This window comes from Rhineura floridana, chromosome 2 (genome assembly GCF_030035675.1).
Source record: "Rhineura floridana isolate rRhiFlo1 chromosome 2, rRhiFlo1.hap2, whole genome shotgun sequence".
Classification (NCBI taxonomy): Eukaryota; Metazoa; Chordata; class Lepidosauria; order Squamata; family Rhineuridae; genus Rhineura; species Rhineura floridana.
Window position 1 is genome coordinate 196901290 of NC_084481.1, and position 24133 is coordinate 196925422.

Below are 24133 nucleotides of genomic sequence, written 5' to 3' on the forward strand. Positions count from 1 at the left end.
ATCACCTGCTCATGCACAGAAGCCTCATCTCACCAGACTCCCTGTACTAAAGGGAAAACTCTTCTCCGCTCCCTTTTGGGAAGGCAAAAAGGAATTCGGGTTTTGTTTTGGTTTTGTGGTCTGTTGTGTTCACTTGACCTTATGATTTGACCTGCTGCTCTGTAACAGGCAAAAAAAAAAAGCCTATTCAAAACAGAAGGTGCGATTTGTTTCCCTTTTGCATTGCTTGAAAGGGGCACTACACTCAACATATTTTCCTCTGGTAAGTCTCGACACTTCATCTTTTCCTGAAGTTCTGCTCCAACCAAAGTCGAACTTCTTGGAGGTTGTAGAAAAAGGGGCCCTTTCCCCCTAAGTAGGCAATTTTTTGTCTTTGTACAATGCACACACGCTCAAAGGAGACCCCATAGGCCACATTGGCGTTATTGTCCATGCAGTCAGCCACTAACTGGCACTGAGGTGGCAAAGAAAACTGCTTCAGAAGCTGGTGAGCGGCCGCACATCGGTCTTCCAGGTTCCTGTGTTTCTTGACCTCAAATGATGAGGAGATACCAGGAGCAGCCCAGCCGTCCGATGGGTGAGCCTCATCAATGTAGACTAACAGGAAGTCAGCCACACTGGAGAACTCTTCCACCAGCTTGCCAAAGGCTGACAGCTGGTTTGTGAAGGGGGGTCAGGTGGCTGAGCCAAAGTTGACCACCAGCGGGCGCTCCGATTTGGCAAAGTCTAAGAGGTGACAGTCGGTGCCGTATTTCCCACCAGAGCTTTTCCATCTGCTGCTGCTGTCACTAGTGCCATTGGGTATGTGAATCACGTTGGAGTTAGGAGCTTCTCCACCCAGTTTCACCTGATATGGGGGGAGGAAAAGAAAGATGTGATAAGTTATTATGAGTTGCTGACTTTTGGTGTTCACTGTCACTAACCAAATAACAGTCAACATTTCCAACAAGAGTATATGTGTCACATAAAATGTTGCAGGAATCCTCTTCGCTTTCACCTAGGCCACATTCACATCATACATTTATTCCACTATTATTCCACTTTATTCAGTCATGGCTTTCCCCAAAGAAACCTGGGAAGTGTAAAGGATGCTGAGAATTGTTAGGAGACTCATATTCTCCTCACAGAGCTACAGTTCTCTTATTGGTTTAATGATCAGTTCTACTTCCCTGGGGACTTTGGGAATTGTAGCTCTCTGAGGGGAATAGTGGCAGAAAAGCCACTAAGGTAATAATGCACCATGATCTTACATGAATATTTATCTATGGGATGGCCTTCAAGTCGATTATGACTTATAGGTGACCCTATGAATAGGGTTGTCATGGTAAACTCTATTCACAGGGGGTTTACCATTGCCTTCCTCTGAGGCTGAGAGGCAGTGACTGGCCCAAGGTCATCCAGTGAGCTTCATGGCTGTGTGGGGATTTGAACCCTGGTCTCCCAAGTCATAGTCCAATACACCACACTGGCTCTATCTATAACTAGATAGATAGATAGTAGGCAAATGTACAAACATTTGCTTATTCTGAAAAACTCCATGTCCTCCAAAGGTATGGATACTTTCAACAGGCATTGAGAGAAGGGAAAAAAGGCCAATGGTCAGAGATGATAGGGGCTGCAGTCCAACAACTTCCCCAAGTTTGGGGAAGGTGGTATTAGACAATAGCTACAAGAGAGAAGCCAAGAACAATGTTAAGTAATGAATCCCTGCTTGTGGCTACTAGAAGTCCAACTGTGCACTCACAAGGGTTTGTACATATGCACAAGTTATATTAGTCATGAGGGCTAGAAACCTAAGTCTGCAACAAATCCTATGAACTTCAATTGCACTGAAATTTGATGATGATGTTGATGATGATGTACTTGCCCTTCACCAAAAGGTGCCAGGACGGCTCACAACCATATAAAACACACTACTGAAAACAGTTTAAAACAAATTACATTCACAACTAGAGAGGGTCCTAAAATCTCTCTCTCTCTCAAGTGTCAAAGGCCAGAGTGGTGGTATTTAGCATATGACAAAAGCTGTTTAATGAAGGTGCCAGACACCCCTGTGCGGGGAGTGAATCCCACAGCTTTGGGGCTGTCACAGAGAATGCCCTATGAGTACATGGAATATACACAGTAGTCTAATGGTTCAAGAAACAATGAAAATAGTTTTATTTTGTTACATGTCAAAATGAAGGTTCATATGAAGTTTATTTCAAGACCCAGACATAGCTGTTGGTGAAGAAAGCTGCAATCCAAACCACTCATACCTGGGAGTAAGCCCTATTGAACTCAATAGGGCTGAGTAGACATACAAACAAGCTTGGGTTTGCTAGATCAGGCCAATGTCCCATCTAATCCTGCTAATCTATTCTTATAGTGGCCAACCAGATGTCTCTGGGAAGCTTGCAAGCAGTATCTGAGTGCAACAGCACTCTGCTCACATGTTAGGCAGGATATACTTGCATAAACAGTTCACTTGAAATAAAATCCCCTTTGATGACATGACTATTGTTCACAATTCTCAAGACCTATGAAAGACAGCCTTGTAATTTTGTTGAGCAGGAGTTACAAAGTAAATATGGAATTTCAATGAGAATTTCTGAAGTGTGAAGATATACATACATATCACCAAACCGTTGGATTAGACAGTGGTTTTTTTGTGATTGTACTTTTTTTTTTGCTGCCCATGGCAACCATTTCATGCTAGTACCCGTCACATTTTTATCAAGATATGAGTACCAGCACCTCATATGTGTGTGTGTGTGTGGGGGGGTGCAATTGATTCAAAGAATAGCTAGAACAGAACAGAACATATTTGCCTAAGTCCAATGTTATGTATGTTGATTCAGAAGCAAGTCCAACTAAGTTCAAGTGGTTTCAGCCCATTGTACACGTACATCTTGCGGCCTGATGCAGGATGCAACCCCCAATACAATGGAAAATCAAGCTTTTTCGGTGGCTGTCACATGCCCAGATAGTACTACCTTGTGCCAGTGTTAAAATAAATAGATCCTTGAAATATAGAAGAACCTAGTTCTGTAGGACATGGCTATCATTTGGTCTTTCAAGTTCTAAACCCCTTTGATGCCAAGGGGTTTAATGATGTGCCAACAATGGAAGGGTGCTCTCTGTGCCTCCCTCCTAAATGCAGTAATTTGCAAACCAAAAGATGAGGATTGACTTTGGAAACAAAATAATAGCAAGTTTCACGTCATCACATATCTGGAAAGTTCCCAAGCAATCCTCCGGTATGGCTAGCATCACTGCATTTCCCACAGCAACAAAGGAAATCCCTCGGCCACGGTTTACCTATCATGTTATTTTTTTTTCTTTCCTACCAGGAGTTCTTGTGTTTGTTTGGAGGTTTTGTCCTTAATGAGACAGGCTTGCCAAGCAGACACTCACAAGACCTCCTCTGCTCTAGCAGTGGAGTAATTAGGTTGGTGCCTTGTTCCGTGCTAGCGTTAGCCACTCCAAAAGCCCAACCCTGGCCAGTAGTTAATGCTCAGACACAACCCACAACATCTCCTGCTAATTGGTCTTGATGAAGCTCTAACATTCCCAAAGGGCCTCTTTATTCCAGCAGGCTCAGGAATGGGATTGACATCCTCACTGGTCATCTGCTTTGTGGGGCTTTCTTGTTTCTTTCTTGTTGTTATTCATTATTGAAAGCGGGGGTGGAATTAGCTCTTGGAAAAATACCCACAACATGCCACAATGAAATGTCATCCAATTTTTTTTAAAATAAAAATTATTGCTCTGCCAAACCTCTTTTGAAATTACAGACAAAGGCAGGCAAGAGAGCTGTTCCGAGAAACAAACCCAGAGAATGTCACTCACACGCAATAGCTCTGGCTCCAGTATTCCTATAATAATGGACTTCTGTGCTCACCACTCAACTAGACTGTGTGCCTCTATGGAGGCTGACACAGAAACTGGTCTATGATTTTCCGTCTCATCTAGTTCTCCTTCACAGTGAAGCTAAGAAGTTGCCCTTCCACAACCACCTCAAGTCATCTACTCTTCTGAACTCGATAGCAACAGAAGTTATTGCCTCTTGCACACACTGGATTGTCCAATAAAAATGTGATCAGTTGGTTCCAAATAAATAAAAGGATGGATTGCAACATGCAATGTGCAGATATGAAATCTGATGCCACAGCATGAGACAATGCTTTGAATGGCTTTTAAAAGGATTAGACACATTCATAGCTGTCAATAGCTGTATCAGCTAAAATGAAACCTCAATGTTTAGAGGCAATATAGGAGCATAGGAAACTGCCTTATACTGAGTCAGACCATTATTCTATCTAGCTCAGTATTGTCTACACTCACTGGCAGTGGCTTTCCAGGGTTACAAGCAGTGGTCTCTCCCAGCTGTACCTGGAGATGCTGGGAATTGAACCTGAGACCTTCTGCATGCAAAGCATGTGCTCTGCCCCCTTGCCACGGCCCTTCCCCCCAATATATTACTGATTGTCAGCTAATAAGGACACAAGGTTGATTATATCACTATCATGCCCTGCTTATGAGCATCCCCAGACTATAAGCATAAGGTTGGCTACTTCTGAAGAGACAGCTGACCAGATGAATGCCTGTTTGTGCATAAGGATCAACCTGCATTTTTAGCTAACTGTGTGGATTCAAGGGATCTAATTTTAAAGCTGCGCTCAGTAGCAAGGGCATGATTAATGTTGCTCTTGCATGCAGATTGAAAAATGAGGTGGCAGAGATAGGGAAAAAAGAGAGCCATTCATAAGCCACTGACTAGAAATAGAACTTGTCACTGTAGTGACATTGTCCATTTAACACCCTTGAACCAAGCATCATAGCATCTAGACCTTTTTTCCATCCTTATTTCATGGGATAATATCATAAGTCTTTTCAGATCCTGCACACTGATGTTTTTAAAGCTCATCATTAGAGACTGTTGAGCTCTGTGGAATGCTGTGTCAAGTCCTTACAGAAAATAGAGTTGCTGGATAATTAGCAGGCTGTGACACTGACCATTTAAACATAGATATGATGTATTAGGGCTATGGAGAGAATCCCTCTGAGTTCTCAAATATGTTTGAAGACCTTCTTTTGATTTTGTTCCATTCACAGGCATCTAAGCCCTTAGCAATGATTCATCCAATTTTTCATCAGCCACTGGCAAGAGGACAATTCCTAGCTACTATTGTCCAACACAGGACAATACAGGATCCATAGTTATGTTACGTTGCCCAGAGGCCATGCAAGATGCATAAAATTCATGGAAAGTCATATTCATTAGAAAACAGCAACCTCAAGCTGCCAAGCCCTTGCCTACCCAAGTGCCACCTGCTTACTAGGTGTTAGCCATCATCCTTCCTGATCTCCTGGATGATCTGCTTTGCTAAATATATACACATTCTGCAGCCAAAATCATCTTGTTTCTCCCAAATAGGGACATTTCTCTTAAAAGAGAGAAATTGACTTAGATATGCCTGTTGGGCTTCTTAGCAGTTGAAGTACGCCTTGATGAGTATGCCTCAGTCAGAAGGCAATCAAAGTAGACACTGCCAATGTTAGTTAAGGAACAACGGTACATTTGTCAGGAACAATATTTCAGAAGCTCAAAAGAAGGTTGTAGAAGATCTCAGGTTATGGACATACATCCTCCATAGGAAAAAGATCTCATTTCCCCAAACCCATGATAATATCATTTCCTTTCAACTTCTGTGGATTTGGGGCAGTCACATATTCCTAGGCACAAACCTACGAATTAGGACATTCATCTTCTGCAAACAGCATAAGAAACAATTTATGGTCTTGCTTTTTAAGAATAGTATGTAAATGTTTGTGCCTGAATTGTACTGAGATCAATTCTCTGCCTTCTAGATTGTCTATAAGCACAGAACTCTTAATGCCAGCTTTGGAGAAAACTACTCACTATTTCTTAATAAACATCCAACAATACTCTTTTAGACCTAGAGCTACTGGACAATGTTTTTTTAATAGAGAGTTTCTTTCATAAGATACTCTCACTGCTGTGAATTACAAAGAAAAGCACTTCCTTGAACTCCAGGCCAAAGTAAACAAAGATGATGAAAGCAGATGAGCTTAGGCTAAGAGGCCTTGTTCCACTGCCCTAAAAGCCTGCCAACATAGTTTACTCTCTCACTGGTGTGTCAGAGAGACAAGAGTCAGAATGGAGTCTATCCATTATTTCTTATGCTTCTTTTGTCTGCCTTTGCAAATATATTGCCTCTGCCATGATGCTACATAACACTGACTCTCATATGAGTCATGTTGGGATGTCAGTCACACTGGTATGCCATTCTGGGAAGTATTGTAGGTGCCTCATTCTAGGAACACGTGCAACCATTTAGTGAGGATAAGCAGCCAGAAGCTGTTCCAGTCCACAAATTGGGGTCCCAATATGAATTTTTCCAGATCAAAGGCAAAAAACCCCCACCATCTGAGACTTATTTACACGACTAAAGTACTTCATATCCTATTTGCGCACACTTATGTACAAATAGCCTTGCAGACTGGGAGAAGTCACGCAGGCAAGGAGGGTGGCCATGGTACAGTACATACCGTGTACGCAAAAGATCTCTGCTTAAATCCATGGCATCTCCAGGTAGGGCTGAGAGAGATCTCTTTCTAGAACCCTGGAGGGCCACTGCTAGTCAGTGTAGACAAAACTGAGCTAGATGGACAAATGGTCTGACTGGACATAAAGCAGCTTCCTCTTTTCCTATGCACTGACAGCTAATAATTTCTAGCTGTACAAATAATGACTGAAGGGACTAACAGACTCCCTCCACTGTCCCTTAAACAGTCTTGAAGTCCAGCTACTGGGACTGTCATGGCAACCAGCACTAGTACATGTGCAGAAGCAACAGTATACCGGGAGAGGGAGGAGCTCAAGTAGTCTGGGATGGGAGAACGTGGCTGGCTTGCCTCCTGGTAGACCTCAGCCAACGCCTTTTAGACTTTGCTAACCTGTTGTTATTGGACAACAACTGCCGGCTATTGGCCATGCTGGGGCTGATGGGAGTTAGAGTTCAGCAACATCTGGAAGGCCAGAGGCTTCCCATCCCTGCTTTAGAGAAATAATTTGCCCACTTGATGAATGCTATCACAGCCCTGTTGCTTTCAGTATATACATTCTGCTTTGAGGAGGCAAGCATGTGGAAAAGCTGCAACAGCTGCCACTTAACTTAGGTAGGTTTGGGCTAAATGGGCAAGTGGCAGTGACACAGGCTAATTCTTTCAAACTGCTAATTCCATTAAGAAATGTTTTCCCCACCACAAGTATTTTTTATTTTTTTATTACATTTATACCCTGCCTTTCTGTTCATGATAGAAACCCAAGGCGGCTTACATATGGTTCCCAGGCAGTCTCCCATCCAGGCACCGACCAGACCTGACCCTGTTTAGCTTCAGCAGGGTGCTGGCCTCATGTGCCTTCAGATCATAGCCTGGGTAGTGATGGCTGGTAAGGCTGGTACACTGCTGCACCCTAGACCTTCAAAAAATTTCCTCCTGGAAATTCCCTGGCCTGAGGTATAGCTCCACATTAAATCTGGGACTGTTTAAGTCCCACTCAGTGCAAACTACAACCACTTAAGCTGGTGTTGTTTCACTGGCTTAGTTACATTCAGGTTAAGCTTTCTGAAATTAAAGGCTTGGAGGAGCTGTGGAATGATGGCCTGAATGATTAAAGATCTTGGCCTATTAGCCTGATCTTGCATTAATGCCAGCCCAGGGCATTTCTGGCTCTGTTTGTGGGATCCCCAATCATTAAGATTTTGAACCAGCATTAAAACCTATAGAAAACTCTAGAGGATAGTCAGTGCAACTCTGAGCTATAGTGCCCTCCAAACATCCTCCACTGCAACCTTTTCTATGTGAACTGTGCAGACTCTGCTGTCTCCTGGCTCAGCCCTATCATGTTTCCCAAATTCCTGGTCCTGGTTCTTAAGGAATCACCATAGCTCAGTGGTACAGCATATGCAATGCATGCAAAAGGTCCCCGGTTCAATCTCTGGTATCTCCAGGTAGGGCTGGGGAAAGACTTGTGTTTGAAATGTTGAAGAGCATCTGCCAATTCATTTAGATCAGAGGTGAGGAACTCTATTCAGCCTGAGGGTCACATTCCATCATTGGCAACTGTCTGGGAGCCATGTTCCAGTGGTGGGTGTAGCTAGATGCAAAAGCAGAACAATGGAAGTGACTTTTATCTTTGCGCAGTAGGCTACGTTCCATCTACAGAAAACGCAACAGTTTATATACATCCACCTGTCCATCCTCAACCCAAGCAAGCAAGCAACATACATTATCACAGTTCAAGAATAAGACACAAACACTAACGGAGGGTGCAGAACAGGGGCAGTTAGCAATGTGGACTGGGAAGACTCTTGAGGACCAATCAGAGAGACCTCAAGGGCCACATTTGGCTCCCAGACCTGAGGTTCCCTCCTCCTGCTTTAAACAATACTGAGCTAGATGGACCAGTGATACCACTTAGTATAAGGCAGCTTCCTAAGTTCCTATGAATGTGAGTTACCTGCTGTGGTAGAACAACAGCATGAGAGAGCTGTTACTTTCATGTCCTGCTGGTGGACTTCCCAGAGATAGGCCTTTGATCTTGTGTTCTTATGGTTCCACCCTAAGTTCAGTCCCAGAGCCTCTTATCAACATAAGATAAGAAAACACTGTCACGCAGGAACAAAGTGATCAGGCTGTGGAGATGATCTGAAGATGGTGGTGAAACTAAAGCTCACTGTGTCTTTGGGCTTTTTCCAGTTCCACTTCTGGCTCCTAAAGAGTAGCCTCCACCTCCATAGAGATCAAGCTAAGATAAAAGACATTGGAGAGACTGGACCGCTAGGTCTCCACTGGAGCCTAATTTGCAACATCTCTTTCGAAAAGTGCCGCAAACGTTGAACACTTATATTCGAACTACTTCTTGAGCAGTAGTGCTATGTCAAGCCTAGTGGAAACTGGTCAGGGCAAAAGAGGCAGTGCCCTGCCAACCTCAGTCTGCCTTTAGTCAGCCTGCACCTGCCTGCCTTCTTACTTGCAACCATTCCAGGGGGTGGCACTACCAGTCAGCTTCCTCCTCCTTGTAGAACTCAGCAGGGAGGAAGATGGGGGCAAAACCAGACTGAGTTGGCTCTACCTGTCTCTGGCTCCACCTATGGTTGGTCTCCCTGCTTTCCACCCTGCCAGTCCCAATGGGCACCAGACACCACTGGTTATGCCGCTTGAAAACACTTTTGCTGTTCATTTTTTCCTTCTTCCTTTTTGGACTTCATAACATCAATGCTGAAGCAAAACCTGTGACACAGGGAAGCATTTTATTTCCCCCCTGTGACTGGCAGGTTGTCTGCATTACTTAAAACACATATGTGTTATTGTGTATAGATCAAACATGGTGGCACCGTCTGCCACAAAGTCTATATTGGCACTCCTCCGCATGGCTTATATAACTTAGGAATATTGTGGATATCCTGCACATATACAATCAGGGGTTTTCATCATCCTGTTTTTCCAGCAGTCACATCACTCTCTAAATATGTGATGGAATACAGCTGCCTTTTTCATCCTAATGGCATCCAGCAACGTTGCAGAACCTTTTTTTTTTTAGTGAAAGCACAAGGTATTCTCAAAAACAAGCCCAGTCTTTGAACTCTTCTTCTAAAATGTAAAGATATACTCAGCCTTAAACACTAGCCCCATTAACCCTCATTATGATAATTAACCTTGTTATGAAGAACCTTTCTGTGGAACACAGGGTGTGCTTGTCTCCTAAGGGCTGCTATTCAAATGATAAGGAGGGAACAGTACAGCAAAAAAATAAAAATAAAAATAAATCCACACTGAATCTGGCAGATGTTCAGATCTGAAAGCAAAGTTCAACAAGTATGTAGAAACCTACTAAAGCTGGGTAAAAATATACAAAAGAGAAAAACTGAGCAAACATGAAAGAATCCCAAAGCTCTCTGTAACAAATCAGCCCATGCCAGCTTTAGCAACAAATTACCCATACATTGAATATGCCTAGCGAAATAATGCTGTTCCGCCTCCAGTTCTACATTTAGCATTGTGGCTAATGGGTTAATGCCCTAAAAACCAGCTTCCTAACAACACAACTGTATTCAGGTGTCTGCTTCTGCTGCCTGCAGAGATACCTTGCAAATAAAAAAGGAAAGAAAAAAGGCAAATGCGTACGTTACATCTCACATCTGGAAGTGATACTAGTTAAATGTGATGTTAATTAAAAGCAAGCTTAGTAAAGGGAGAGGCTTTTTCCTCTCCCAACATCTCATTGCCTGGCCTTCCACTCAGTTTCCTTTACCCATTCCGCCCTGTTACTCTACATTACATCCTGTCCTGCAAGCTCCCCAGTAAAATGAGATGTTATCATGGCATACTTCATTACACTACAGAGTGGGGCAGTTGGGCATTGCTCAGACACATTAGCAGTGCAGTGTGTGGCAACTGGGAACACTATTCATGGAAGTGAGATCCAAGCATTTACAGTATCTGCTTCTTTTCTCCTACTTGCAGGGAAGAGATAGAAGATGACTTTATCACCTGCTCCATAATGCTCTCTCTCTCTCTCTTACTCTCTCTCTCTCTGGGAGCTCTAACATTGCACATATTCACTCCCATTCTTTGTGGTAGAAACCTCAGTGTTCTGTTCTCCCATAAAGCATCTTGCAAATGTAGTATTTGCATGGCCTTCAAAATTCAAGGGACCATTCACAAACACCGTCTCTCAATTCTTACAAGAGATATATTCTTTGTGTCTGCTGTAGATGTGCTCATCCTTGAAAGAATACAAAATAGGAGAAATGAGTAGCAGGTTAACTTTCTACTGATTTAGGAGTATTTACAATTTCCAGCTGCAGCATATGGAGCATCAGCATACTATGCTTTTGCATCAAAGTTGGTTACGCATGGAAAGCATGTTTATGGAGTGGTGGGGGAATTGTTACAGTTCCTGGACACTATAGGTAGGCAGAAGCTGGAGTTGATGGGAGTTGTAACACAAAAGATCTGGAGGAACCAGATTGCTGAAGGCTGAATTAACATGCATGTGCTTAACAGTGTGTAACATCAGCAACACCTGGTGGACAGGGGAGCAGATTCTGATGAACATCTGCCCTCTCAGGCTCTCCTGTTGCCATCATCACCTTTGAGGCAGAGCAGAGCTAGGAGCCATGGCAGCTGGACATCAGCCCAGGTGATGAAGCCCTGCTCCACAGGGGCTGAACATTTATGGCTGCCGAGCATAAGTCTTAGGGAGGCTTATGGGGAGGACCATAGCTCAGTGGTAGAGCATCTGCTTTGCATGCAGAAGGTCTACAGTTCAATCCCTTGCATCTCCGGGTAGAGTTAGGAATGTCTCCTGTCTGAAACCCTGGAGAGCTGCTACCAATCAGCGTAGTCAGTCCTGAGCTAGATACTGCTCTGACTCAGTGTAAGGCAGCTTCCTACATTTATTTATTTATTTATTTATTTATTTATTAAACTTGTATACCGCCCCATAACCGAAGCTCTCTGGGCAGTTTACAATAACTAAAAACAAATACAATTTAAAATACAACTTTTAAAAAACAATTTAAAACACAATTAAAAAATTTAAAACGATATAGAACACATGCTAAAATGCCTGGGAGAAGAGGAAAGTCTTGACCTGGCGCTGAAAAATTAACAGTGCTGGCGCCAGGCGCACCTCGTCAGCAACATCATTCCATAATTTGGGGGCCACCACTGAGAAGGCCCTCTCCCTTGTTGCCATTCTCCAAGCTTCCCTCGGAGTAGGCACCTGGAGGAGGGCCTTTGATCTTGAACGAAGTGTACGGGTGGCTTTGTATCGGGAGAGGCGTTCCATCAGGTATTGTGGTCCCAAGCCGTGTAAGGCTTTATAGGTCAATACCAGCACCTTGAATCGAGCTCGGAAACATAAAGGTAACCAGTGTAAGCGGGCCAGAATAATTCTTCCTTTGTTCCTAGGATGTCAGGAAATAGACTCTGGATGGAGTCTATTTCCCCTGAGACCACTGCTGCAGACCTGGTGAGGCACTAACACCAGCAAGAAGGCTGGGGAGATGACTGTATACATCATTGTCCCCCTCCCCAGTGCCCCCACAATTACTACACCAAGAGCCACTGCTACTATCTGCCCACAGCAGCATTGACAGCAGGAACACCCTAGTGGACTACATACACTGAAGAACGTATGCCCCTTTGCTCCAATGAGTTTGAGCTGAACAGAACTGGGAGCCACATCATATCATCATTTGATATAATCAATGGCACATGGTATTTCCTTCAGATATTGTTGGACTCCGTCAGCCCAAGCCAGCACAGATAAAGGTCAGGAATAATGGCAGTTGGCCAATATCACAAGGGCCACAGCTTTCTCACCCCTGTGTTAAAGCCATTGTATTGGTTTGGCCTGCTGTCAATATTTACATCTGACAGACAAAATGTTGCTCTAGCACTGATGTACACATGCCAGAGTAGGTAGAATTTAAATTATTTGAAAGCAGTCTTGTGGTACCTAGTTTAATCAGAGAATAATTTCAAAGATATTCAGCTAAATCCTACTCATCAGAGTAGACCCATTAAAATGAATTAACCTAAGTTAATCATGTCTATTAACTTCGATGGGTTTACTCTTAGTAAGACTAGCACTGAACACCATTTAGTGTGCTGTACTGCAACTTCAAGGTATCAATGAAACGCTACGCAGTAGATTACTTTCAAAGCATTGAGTTAACTATAAGCATATGCTATAGTTGCAATTAGAAGCCTTTCTAGTGAACCTTGAAATATCTATATAATTCTATAGAGTGTGCAGTGAACTCTTTTATTCAAAGATCATGTAGGAAACATTTTAGGTGAAGATAATTATTCCTGGGTGCCTAACCCCCTACTTTACTCCCTATTTAACCATGGGAGCTCTCCATGGTGCAAAGGATCGTTAGAAATACACACATGGCACAGAAATGAGTAAATTGTAACATTACCCTGAATAATCCATTTCCTAGTATTTGTCACAAGACAGTGCACTTTCATATGGAAGGCGCCGTCACTGTCTTTGATATGAATGAAAATCAAGCATATTATTTTATACTGTAATGAAAAGCGATGGACTTTCCTTCCAAGATTTGTAGTACAAGCTCTTTGTTATACAACACAGTAGCTGCTTCAGCTTTTTGTACAGAATTTTCGCCACTTATGTAAGTCTGGAGTCTTTGTACATTATTCATTCATTTATTTATTTCCAGAATGTAAAGGGAGGGACTTTGTTTTTCATTAGTTTCTGAGAGCTTAGCTTAATATTTCTTTTTTATTATTTACACCAATGAAAGTATAGCATTTCCCAATACTGCACAGGCTGGTGATCCTTGCAATGATACCCGAGGAAGCACCAGGCTGTTAAGTGAAAATTAGCTGGGCAAGGAAATGAGCATATTTTTCATTTGCATTGTGCACTGCTTCTCAGTCAATTACCCCAGTTGTCACATGCCCTTTGCAGGAGGCTGCTGAACTTAGTAAAGAGAGGGAGTTCCCACTGGTGAAGCTCTCTGAGGATCACCCAGTCAGTTGATGACCCACATATTATTCAAGGCCTCCTACTCACTAACTGCTTTGCAAGCATTGCTGTATCCCTTTGCAAAACACAATGAGAGGCTCAACCTTCTTACATGGAGTTTGCACAGCAGCTCCATAGCTGACATTACTCTTGTTTATCTCACTTGTCCCATCTGTAAAATGGGAAAAAATAAACTGTCTTCTTTTAGCATGCAGATGATATATTTAATTTCAGTTGTGCCTAGACACTGGAAATCAACAGGAAGTGCCAAGCACAGGCCTGGTGGACTGGCTAATTTTGATAGCTGTGACAGTGGAATATCGTGAGTATATGCTTGCTTATTCAGTCTACAGTCATGCACATATTTACACCCACATAAATTCTACTATTACAATCAAACGCGATACATGTAGAAATTCAGCATTTATTACATTTATATATTTAATGTTATGTATCCAGGGCATTATGTATCCAAGAGTCTTTTTGTGCTATAGTGAAAAATATACCAATGACACATTATCATTAACAGTTAAAACTCTAAAAAGAGTTAATACAATGACAGTAACTGGTCAGGAACTGGGAAACACAGAAATAAGTTTTATTAAACAGATTCACACAGAATAACTAAATCCATACATCTTATTTAGAGTGGATTTCCCCCCCAATCCTACCCCACCCCTTGTACCCCCCCAAAAAAATCTTAATGAAACCACATATTTAAGGGGGGGAAAGCCCAGAATCAGGAGGCAGGAATTCAAAGTTCACTGGGTGACCTTGGGCCAGTCACTGTCTCTCAGCCTAACCTACCTTACAGGGTTGTTGTGAGGAGAAAATGGGGAGGAGAGAACAGTGTAAATCACCTTGAGCTCCTTGGAGGAAAGACGGAATATAAATATTATAAATAAATAAATAAATAAATCCTGACTCTGGTACTTTCTGTGTTAAATGCCTCAGATCATGACACTTAAAAAACTTCCTTGTGTTCTTGTGGTAAACTTTATATGCATCTGATCCCAAGCCCTCTTTCTATCAGCAGTAGAAACCAATGTTCCCATCTAGAACATTTGTCTTTAACACCCAGGTCCATCCAGGGTGTTCACCACCAACCCACCTGTTTGTAGGCATCTAGGAGGAAGCTATTCCAGACGCAGCGCAGCCCTTCCGACGTAAGCATCCTTCGCCACTCACCACGTGCAGCCTTGGAGCGACTCAGAAGAAGCACCATGTGCTTCAGAAGGACCACCGAGTCATAAAGTGCAAGGAAGAGGCAGTTGGAGAAAAAAACTGGCAGGATCTGAAGCGTGATCAACAGGTCCACACTTAACAGACCCATCTTGCTGGCTGCTGCTCTTCAGAGGCTTCCCTTGAGTTCCCTTGTCATGCCCCCTAACCTCATTAAAAAAGAATATTTTTTTAAAAAAACACAAGGTGCTTCTTAAAAACTCATTGTGCCCCTGTCGCTTCTCATAAAGTTGTCTCAGTGGAGCAGAGGCTGGTTAAAAAAGAAAAAGAAAAAGGATGAACTCGAAATGCCAGCATGAAACTCTTTCCACTCTGAACTGCTTTTAATTTTTCAGAAACTCCTAAGTCAAACTCAGTGTTGGTGTTTTTCCTTAGCCAGAAGCCCTTTTCAGTTCGCTAAAAGAGAGAGCGAGAGCTGTGCTGCCAATTGCTTGCAGTTCTAAAACTGAAGCAGAGCAACTGCTAACTTTCCTCTAACTCTGAGCCACTGAAGCACTAAGCAGCTCTCTCTCATTCCTTTTATCACCCAAGCTATCAGGTGAAACAATACTTTTTTTGGAGGAGGAGGAGGAGGAGTGGGGGAGGATGAGTAGATGGGAAGAAGCCCTTTGTACACAAACTTTCTGCTCTTCTCTCACTCACTGTGCTGCCTCGTCTCTCTCTCCTGCCACACTCTTCTTTCTCTCCCTCTCGCTATCTGCCTGTGGTACAAAGTGCTTTCCCTCTGGAGTTCTAGCTGGCTTCCCTCAAGCCTTTTATACATTCCCTGGCTAATTGCTGCAATAGAGAAATGAAACCCTAATCTTAGTAAAGATCTTGACGTCAATGTAAAAAAGGGCTTTACTTTGGCCAGGACTGAAGTGAATAGAAAAGTGAAATTTTCTAAACTCTCTCTCTCTCTCTCTTTTTTTTTTAAGGAAAGAGAAGGGAAAGGGGAGGGAAAACTTTGCTTTGTTGTTTAAAAAAAAGGGGGAACATCAGATACTGCTGGTGGGTTCCCCCCTCCCTTTTACAAATGCTTTCAAACTTTGGAAAAATATTTTCATATGACGTGGAAAGTGACACAAAAACAAGGTCATCTATTGTTTAGAAGGTTTGGATTTTTTTTCATTCTTAGAGGGTTTTTAAAAATTATTTTTTTGCCCTTTTGTATTTTCCAGGAAGGTGTGAGTGCTGATGCATCTTAGAAAAGGGCATATTTTGGTATGTTTCCCTCCCACAAACATCAAGTACAAAAGCGTGTGTTGTTTTAAATATCTTTTGTCGTCTTCTTGGTATTTAAGGAAACACAAGGAACACCCAGGTCTGACTTCATCTGCTGATGTGGAAGAGAATTAAAAGGGAGTAGGGGGGGGAGGGAGGGAAAGGGAACAGTAAGGTTTTAACTCATCTTTCATTTAAAACTGAAGTTCATTGATGAAAATACATTGTACTGAATTCAGAGTTGATGTAAATTGGGGTGCCCCACACATCCCAACTGCAAAGCTACAAGGGATTGCATTTGCTACTAGCCATGATGGCTGTGCTCTGCCACCCTAGTCAGAGGCAGCATGCTTCTGAAAACCAGTTGCCGGAAGCCTCAGGAGGGGAGAGTGTTCTTGCACTCGGGTCCTGCTTGCGGGCTTCCCCCAGGCACCTGGTTGGCCACTGTGAGAACAGGATGCTGGACTAGATGGGCCACTGGCCTGATCCAGCAGGCTTTTCTTATGTTCGTATGTTCTTATGTTTGTAAGGTTCTATTCCCTGCCTTAAGAAGAATACATTGCTTTACTTCAAAGGGAGCACCATTTCCTCTGGAAGATCCAGATGTTCCATGAGAGCCACAAAACCTAGATTGTTGCCTCCTAGTTTCTTTCTTTCTTTCTTTCTTTCTTTCCTTTCTTTCTTTCTTTCTTTCTTTCTTTCTTTCTTTCTTTCTTTCTTTCTTTCTTTCTTTCTTTCTTTCTTTCTTTCCATCATGACCATTTTTGTCTTTTCTTAAACAAAAAAGTTGCAGGGTAAGTAGCTATATGTCACATGCAGCCTCATGAAATCCTAGAAAATACATCTTTAAAAATAAATTATTACTTATACCCATTTTATAGATGGGAAATGAGACTGAAAGGCAGCAAGATGCCTATAGCCACTGAGAAACCAGAATTTGAACTAGGATTACTGTCCATTAGTTCTGTGCAGAGTGATTATTTTATATATATTAAAAATCCCATCTACCCACTCCTCCCCACTTAAACACAAAATACTATTAAATTAAATAAGAACAAACAGGAGGCGCTCATAGACCAGAGACAAAGTAGGAAATAATTAGTGCAAATGGGCAGAACAATGATCTCACTCGGGTGTGTGAGCCCTATCCCAAAGTGGAAAGAGCCCTCCTCTTGGAAATGATGTTTTAAGGAGCATCATTTCAATCTGATAGTGAGAAGGAATCTGAGACAAAACATTGGCCATGGAGTGCATGCCCTATCAGATCAAACTGGGCCTCTCCCTGATGCTAAACTCTTTTTCTCTGTTTGGGATTGTTGGCAAAATCATTAATACTTTGGGTACGATATTGCTGTCTCCCATAAACATGCCTGAATCTCAACATATTCAAGGGAGTCACAGTCAAGAAGTCCTGGGGACTGAGCATCTTGCTCTGACACCAACTCTCGTTGCATCCCCAAGTGAGTTAATCTTCCTCAGGATCAACTCACTAATCTGTGTGATGCTTGTACAGGGATTTCTGTTCTATATGGCCTGTTCCAGGAAAGAACTGTCATCATGAAACCCAGGGTAGTATAGTGGCTACAGTGTTGGACTAGCACTGGGAAGACCCAGTGTCAATCCCCAGTACACTAGTTGGTCTTGGACCAGTCACTATCTATCGGCCTAACCCAGGAGCAACCAGTGTGATGCCCTTCAAATGTTTGTTTGTTGGTTGGTTGATTATTTGATTTATATCCCGCCCTTCCTCCCAGCAGGAGCCCAGGATGGCAAACAAAAGCACTAAAAATACTTTAAATCATCATAAAAACAGACTTTAAAATACATTAAAACAAAGCATCTTTAAAAACATTTTTTAAAAAAGCTTTCAAGACATCTTTTTTTAAAAAAAGGTTAATGTTGATGGATTGCGACTCCCATCAGCCCTAGCCAGTGTAGTCAGTGGCTAGGGATGCTGGAAGTTGTATTCCAACATTTGCAGATACCACATTGACGACCATTGGCCTAAGCTATCTCAGAGTGTAGTTGTAAGGATACATTTGGGGAATTGACATACTGATGTAAAAAATAATAATAATGGACTTGCATGGAATTCCTGTTCCCCTTTGCTAAAGAAAGGCCAGAGAAAGCTAGAAAAACAGTCCAGCTCTAGAGTTCACCTTGTCTCATTATCTGAAAGTAAAGAGACCCAAAAGCAAAACTCCAGAAAAACAGTTCCTTAGGTTCTGGATACTGTCAGCCTCATCTCTGCAACAAAGTAGAATGGAGAAACTGTGGAAGAGATAATTGGGTTTGTTAAGGAACTGGATCTGACCAGCCCACTTTGATTTTCTACACTTAATCCTCACCTTGGTGGTAATCAGGGTACAATTTGCATATTGACATATTTAAATCACAGAATCATAGGATTGGTCATCTACTCCAACCCCTTGATCAATGCAGGATGTAAGTGCTAGGGTTCTGCACAGTCCTTTCCCCCAATCTGCCCAGGGAAATCTGGGCACCCCAGATCAGGCCAACCCTCCTGGGCCAACTAAGCGAGCACTCACCCTGGATCAGTTTGGGGGGGCAGGGCTAACGTTTTTAATTAGGGTTTTAAAAATCCTAATCAAACATATGATCAGGAGGAGTGGGTGAATGAAGAGGTGCTGCATCTCATTTCCCCCCTCCCAACTGAGAGCAGGAGGGTCTGATCCTGCATGGTGCTGCTCCTTCACTTGCACAGAAGCAACAGTCTGCAGCCCACAGCATGAAATCTTCCACTTACTAGCTGGTAAGCAAAGGATTCCATCTAGCAAGGTGCTAGATCAGAGGGAGGGGTGTTCAGAAAGGTGGCAGGTGGGAAGGAGAGGCTGGGAGAGAAAATGCACATCCCACACTGAAAGCTCTCTCTCTCTCTCCTCTCTCTCTCTCACACACACACCTCTTCCCAGGAAGATGCAGCTGGTGGACAGGAAGGTCTCTGTTTTTTCATTGTTTTTCTTCTTTTTCCCTCCATTTGCCTGCCTTTCCTTCCTGCCTGATACCCCATCCCCTGACAAACCTGGATCACTCTGGGCCACCGAACCCAACCTGCAGCAATCCAAGGCTTTTACAATCTGATTCAAGAAACATTAATATCCCCCCCAATTGGCCTGACCCAGTTTAGGACGGGGGCCTCAGTCAAGTTTAATTTGGATTCCTGCATTGAGCAGGGGGTTGGACTTGATGGCCTTATAGCCCTTCCAACTCTATGATTCTATGATACGCCTGGTACACAGTAAGTTGTAACTACAGACTTCTTGACAGATGACCTTTGAGCCTCTGCTTAAATATCTCCAGCAAAAGAGAGGCCACAGCCTCCCATGACAGTCTGTTCCACTGTTAAATAGGAATTACCGCTGGACAAAGTTTACTTTTCTGCCATTTCCATCCGTTGGTTCTAGTTCTTCCCTCTAGAGGGATCCAGAATATGTGTCCAATTAGCACATGCAGGGAAGGACTAATAGAGGGTAGGAATACTGGGGAGAGGGCACAGTTGAAGTGTCAGTATGAGGAACAGGGTTTGACTTCAATTTAATATGCCCTCACCTGCAGTCCAAGCTGTCCATGGCAACCCCATTGAAAGAACGGGTTTCCCACTTCATAACAGTCTTGCCAATTGCAGTCCATTGTCTTTGCTCTATAGAATGTAATGATGGTGGTGGGCTAGGAGTGGGAATCAAGTCTGCTCTGTTCTGAATTGTCTGGCCCCAGATTCATATGGTAGAATATGAGATATAGAGACAGGATTTGAACACTGGCATTTGTGACCAGCAAAATGGCTGTCATAACAAACTGAATGTGTGTGTGGACAGACCTGTGTATTTCAGGGACCCATAGAAGTTAATGTCAACCATTTGCTTATATAGAAGAAGGGAAAGGGTGCATTTTAAGGGAGACCACTAGGGCAGGAGTTAAACTTGCTTGCCTCCTTTCAATTATATCCCAGTTTGCCACCCAATTTTATTGGCCCACAATGTATAACTGAGAGAGTCATCATCTGCATAGCCCTACCCCTTCATTTGCAAAGCCCCACCCCCAGTTCCATTTGTTGACCATTCTGGAATGCAACTAAAACCTGGAATGAATGAACTGTCTTAAATATATGATTTGTATATTCTTTCTCACAACATCCCTATCAAATATATCACTATAATTCCCATTTTCAAAGATGAGAAACCAAAAGACAGTGACATGGCAGACCTAGATGTCAGTCAGCTACTGTGCATTCTGGGAAGTTGTAACCAGCTCTGGCTTCCGAGCATGGGTACACACAGCAATTTATTTGCAGATAGACAATCATGTGTGATGACTTTATGTAAGTATAGGAAATTATATTATGCAGGGCCAGGGCTAGGGCCAGCACCAAGCTTCACAGAAGCCTTGGAATGTTGGACCGCCACAACAGTCCCTGCCACATATTTTCTCTGCCATTGCTGCTTTGAGGTAGTGCCACTCACTGCCCTCTGCTGGCCCCTGGACATGCTTCATCGGTGGACAGGAAGTGGTGCTTTTGAATGGAACTAAGTTCAGCTCCCATTGGGTTTGACTACTGTCTTAAGTTAAACAAAATGCAATGCCTCAGCCCATAGATCTATGAAAACAATAATGTCATAGATCTATGAGTCAGGGCCATGCAGATGAGAACTTAGCTTGGCTCCATTCAAAACTGGAACCACTGCCTGCTGCTAAAAACACCTTCTACCCTGGAAGTTAGTGCAGTGAATAGCAGCACAGCCAAGTTGAATTGATGAGGGACACTTCCAAGCCCCTGGAACCCTCAGCCAGTGTCCAGCTTGGCTGACTGCTGGCACCAGGCCATCACACATTATGATCTACACATGTATAACATATGAAGGAAATTTGAAAAGTGAGAAGAGGCCCTCAGTAAGCCAACAGCTCGGGTGAGATCTGAACATAGATCTCTGAAACAGTGACCAGTCCAATGGGTGAGACGCAGTTACTCTTTCTTCTACCTCTACTGAGTTCGAAACATGTTGTACAAGCTGTATCTTCTCCAGGTACACCATATTCTCTGAAATGTTGTTCTGCAATGTTTTAATATGGAATTGAGAAATATGGACAGCCCAACTTCAGTTCTTGGAAAAGTGAAAGGTGAGGCTTCCTGAAGGAGAGGATAATTTTGGCCATTGTTTAAATGTTCTCTGTCTTGCCTTAAGATGGGTGTGGGGAACCTTTGGCCCTCCAGATGTTGCTGAACTACCACTCCCATCATCCCTGGACATTGGCCATGCTTGCTGGGACTGATGGGAGCTGTAGTTCAGCAGCATCTGGAGAGCCAAAGGTTCCTCACTCCTGCCTCAAGGTCATCAGGTGAGGGTTCCTGCTTTGTGTGCCCTTGCTGAGGTTCGGCAAGTGGCTATCAGTGGGGTTAATCAGGACAGGAGTTTGGGGCAGAGGACCAGGACCCCATTCAGCAGAATAAGAGGGCCAAAAATAGAGCATGGCTGGCTTACCACATTGTGAAGCAAGTGTAGTAATATAAGTTACCATCTAAAGAGGGGTCCCCCATAAGACCATTAAGTCCAGAGTCTAAAATTATCTAACTGCACCACTTGAAGTGGTAAGATCTTGAGTCTTTTCCTTAGTGGGGATCCTTCCTTTGGAAAGCCAACTGGTTAGGCCATTCCTGCCTTTTAGAAGATTATTTAAATGGGAAAAAAATCCATGCTGGAAGGAGCTTAGGTCAATGGGGAGTTCTATCCCACTCTTTCTCATTGCCTGCTTGTTTTATATTGGAATCACCTTATTTTACTATTATTGTTATTGTAGAAAGACGACAATGCTTGCACTGCCTAATGATAAGGCTCATAATTCTTTTATAAATGAATGAATAAATAAATGTTTGGGTTTTTGTTAAGGGGGGTAATATTTGCCCTTATGACCAGAGCTAAACCCAACTGAAATTAAAGATTGCCCTCAAACTGATCTTATATCTCTCAACTAATTTCTACAAAATATTTCTTACAGACATTTGCTCCACTTCATGTGTAGTGGGCCTCAGTCCCCTGCTTTTCATATAGTGCTTCTTCCTCTGTCTAGCCTCTGTAACATTTGGGTGACTTTGCGTCAGAACTCTACTCAGAAGGGCACCTGGGGGGAAGGGGTTGGACAGGAGAACTGGTAAGTGCCATCAACACACTAAAAGCTCCAAGGCCAACAATGACATGTTTCTTCCAGTAGAGGTCAGACACAGCACTGAAAGAGGGTGTGAATAGGAGGCTGACAGACTGGGTTATTTGTGTGCCTTTGGGAAGGGGCCTGGAAGGAACAGTCAGAGGCTTTAGAGCCCTTCTTATTACATCACTCCTCTCTTTGGAACCTGTATCTGCCCGACAAGATCTGACAATCAGTTGTGCTCCAGCCCCTTGAAAAAAACAGAACAGTTCATTCAACCTGAAGACCATCTGGCTTATTTTATTTGCTCCAGGAAGTTCCTACATCCATATCACCACTGTCACTTATGTGCCATGTCTTGATTGAACTTGCATTCATCTGTGAACAACCTGATAGATATACACAATGCCCTTACAATCAGATATTTTTAAATGAACTAAATTATTCTGAGCCCATGGGTAAACTGGCTACATGGGGAGGGCATACATTTGCTACTTTATATCAGCCCAGCTCCTGTGCCTTTAACAGCAGTTTGGCATGGGGAAAAATTAGCAAGGGAAGCTTCCCCTACTAAATTTCTGGATGACACACTGCTATTAAAGGCAGAGCAGCCCAGCTATTAAAAAGATAGCAACTAGCAACTATAGTAGCGCACGATGAATTTAATAATCTAGATATTTCAGACAAATGACAGAAATGTTAATGATGACTGCAGTAATGGTGAGCCTACTCTGACTCAGTGGATCAGCAACAGCATATTACACCATGTTATTTGGATTCAGGAGATAGTTTTTATGTATAAAGCACTAAATGAGTGGGCACGAGTGTTGCCATCCCCCCCCCTCCACCCATGCCCACACCCACACACTCCAAGTTGTGCTTTTCACAGCTGTTTGGGACATGCAAAAATGCAGTGCCATTTTTGTTTTGTTTTATTTTTTCAGCCAGGAGATACAGTGATGGGGAAATTAAACATACGTTGAATTTCTTCCTGTTCATTCATTACATCCATTCTCAATCCTTAAAATCAGGCATTGAAATCATTGACCTGTATGCCAAACAAATTATGAGAGTATAAAGAGGAGTCCTCCGTAGTTGGCTGTCCCACAATTGCAAATTCTATTCTGTAGGATGTGTTTTCTCAAAGTATGGTCATGTCTGAGCTATCTTTTAATATCTAGCTAGCTAGCTAGCTAGCTATCCATCTATCTATCCATCTATCATCTATCTATCTATCCTCCCAGTAGGAGCCCAGAGTTAATAGCTATAGTTAAGCAGCTATGTGATAGTTTTAAATCAATGTAGCGCTTCAGACTCTCTCATAGGAATATTATTTACTGTTTTTGGTGGTATGTTGTTTTAGTGTTGCTACCTAACTGAAGATTTCAGGATGGCGCATGTTAAAAAATTAAATAAACAAGTAAATACACAAGAGTCTAAGATACTGCTGAAATTCAAATACAGGTGTCTATGGTATTGCCAGAAATCATGTAATGGAACTTGTTCATCTTTGGGGTTTTTTATACCTTTGGCTAGGCACAGAGAATTGCAAATAAGTTGGCTAATGCCAATCATTAGCATAATGCTAATGTTTCTTGGGATCGACCCAGATAATTACTCACCCCTAGCATTTGGCATAATTTTCCCTGAAGGAAACATCAATATCCTCAGTTGCAGTTCTCATATATGTGCCAAAACAACTCTCAGAGCAATTCTCAGTTCATACTGGAGACTGTTAAGGTGTTCTTAGAGCTTAGGCAAACATCTATCAGTATCGATAAAGGACACACATACCTTGCTATAGCATGTTGTCAGCTAATTTGTGTTAATGACTGAAAAACCCTGCTCCAGCAACAACTCAGTAGTTCAGTGGTGGCTGGTGGCCCCGTGTCATTGTGGCAGTAGAATCCACTCCACGGTTTATCCTGAACTTTCAAGGAGCTGCCCAAGGTG

The 24133-nt window shown here is 42.8% G+C and overlaps 1 protein-coding gene across 1 annotated transcript; it reads right to left on the reverse strand.

Moving 5' to 3' along the window:
* Positions 1-277: 277 nt before the first annotated feature.
* On the reverse strand, positions 278-15563 carry DIO2 (iodothyronine deiodinase 2). Its single transcript, XM_061611880.1, has 2 exons — positions 14688-15563; positions 278-847 (listed from the first exon to the last, which is right to left on the reverse strand). Exons 1-2 carry the CDS (start codon positions 14907-14909, stop codon positions 278-280), a joined length of 792 nt encoding a protein of 263 aa, XP_061467864.1. The 5' UTR covers positions 14910-15563.
* Positions 15564-24133: the final 8570 nt, after the last annotated feature.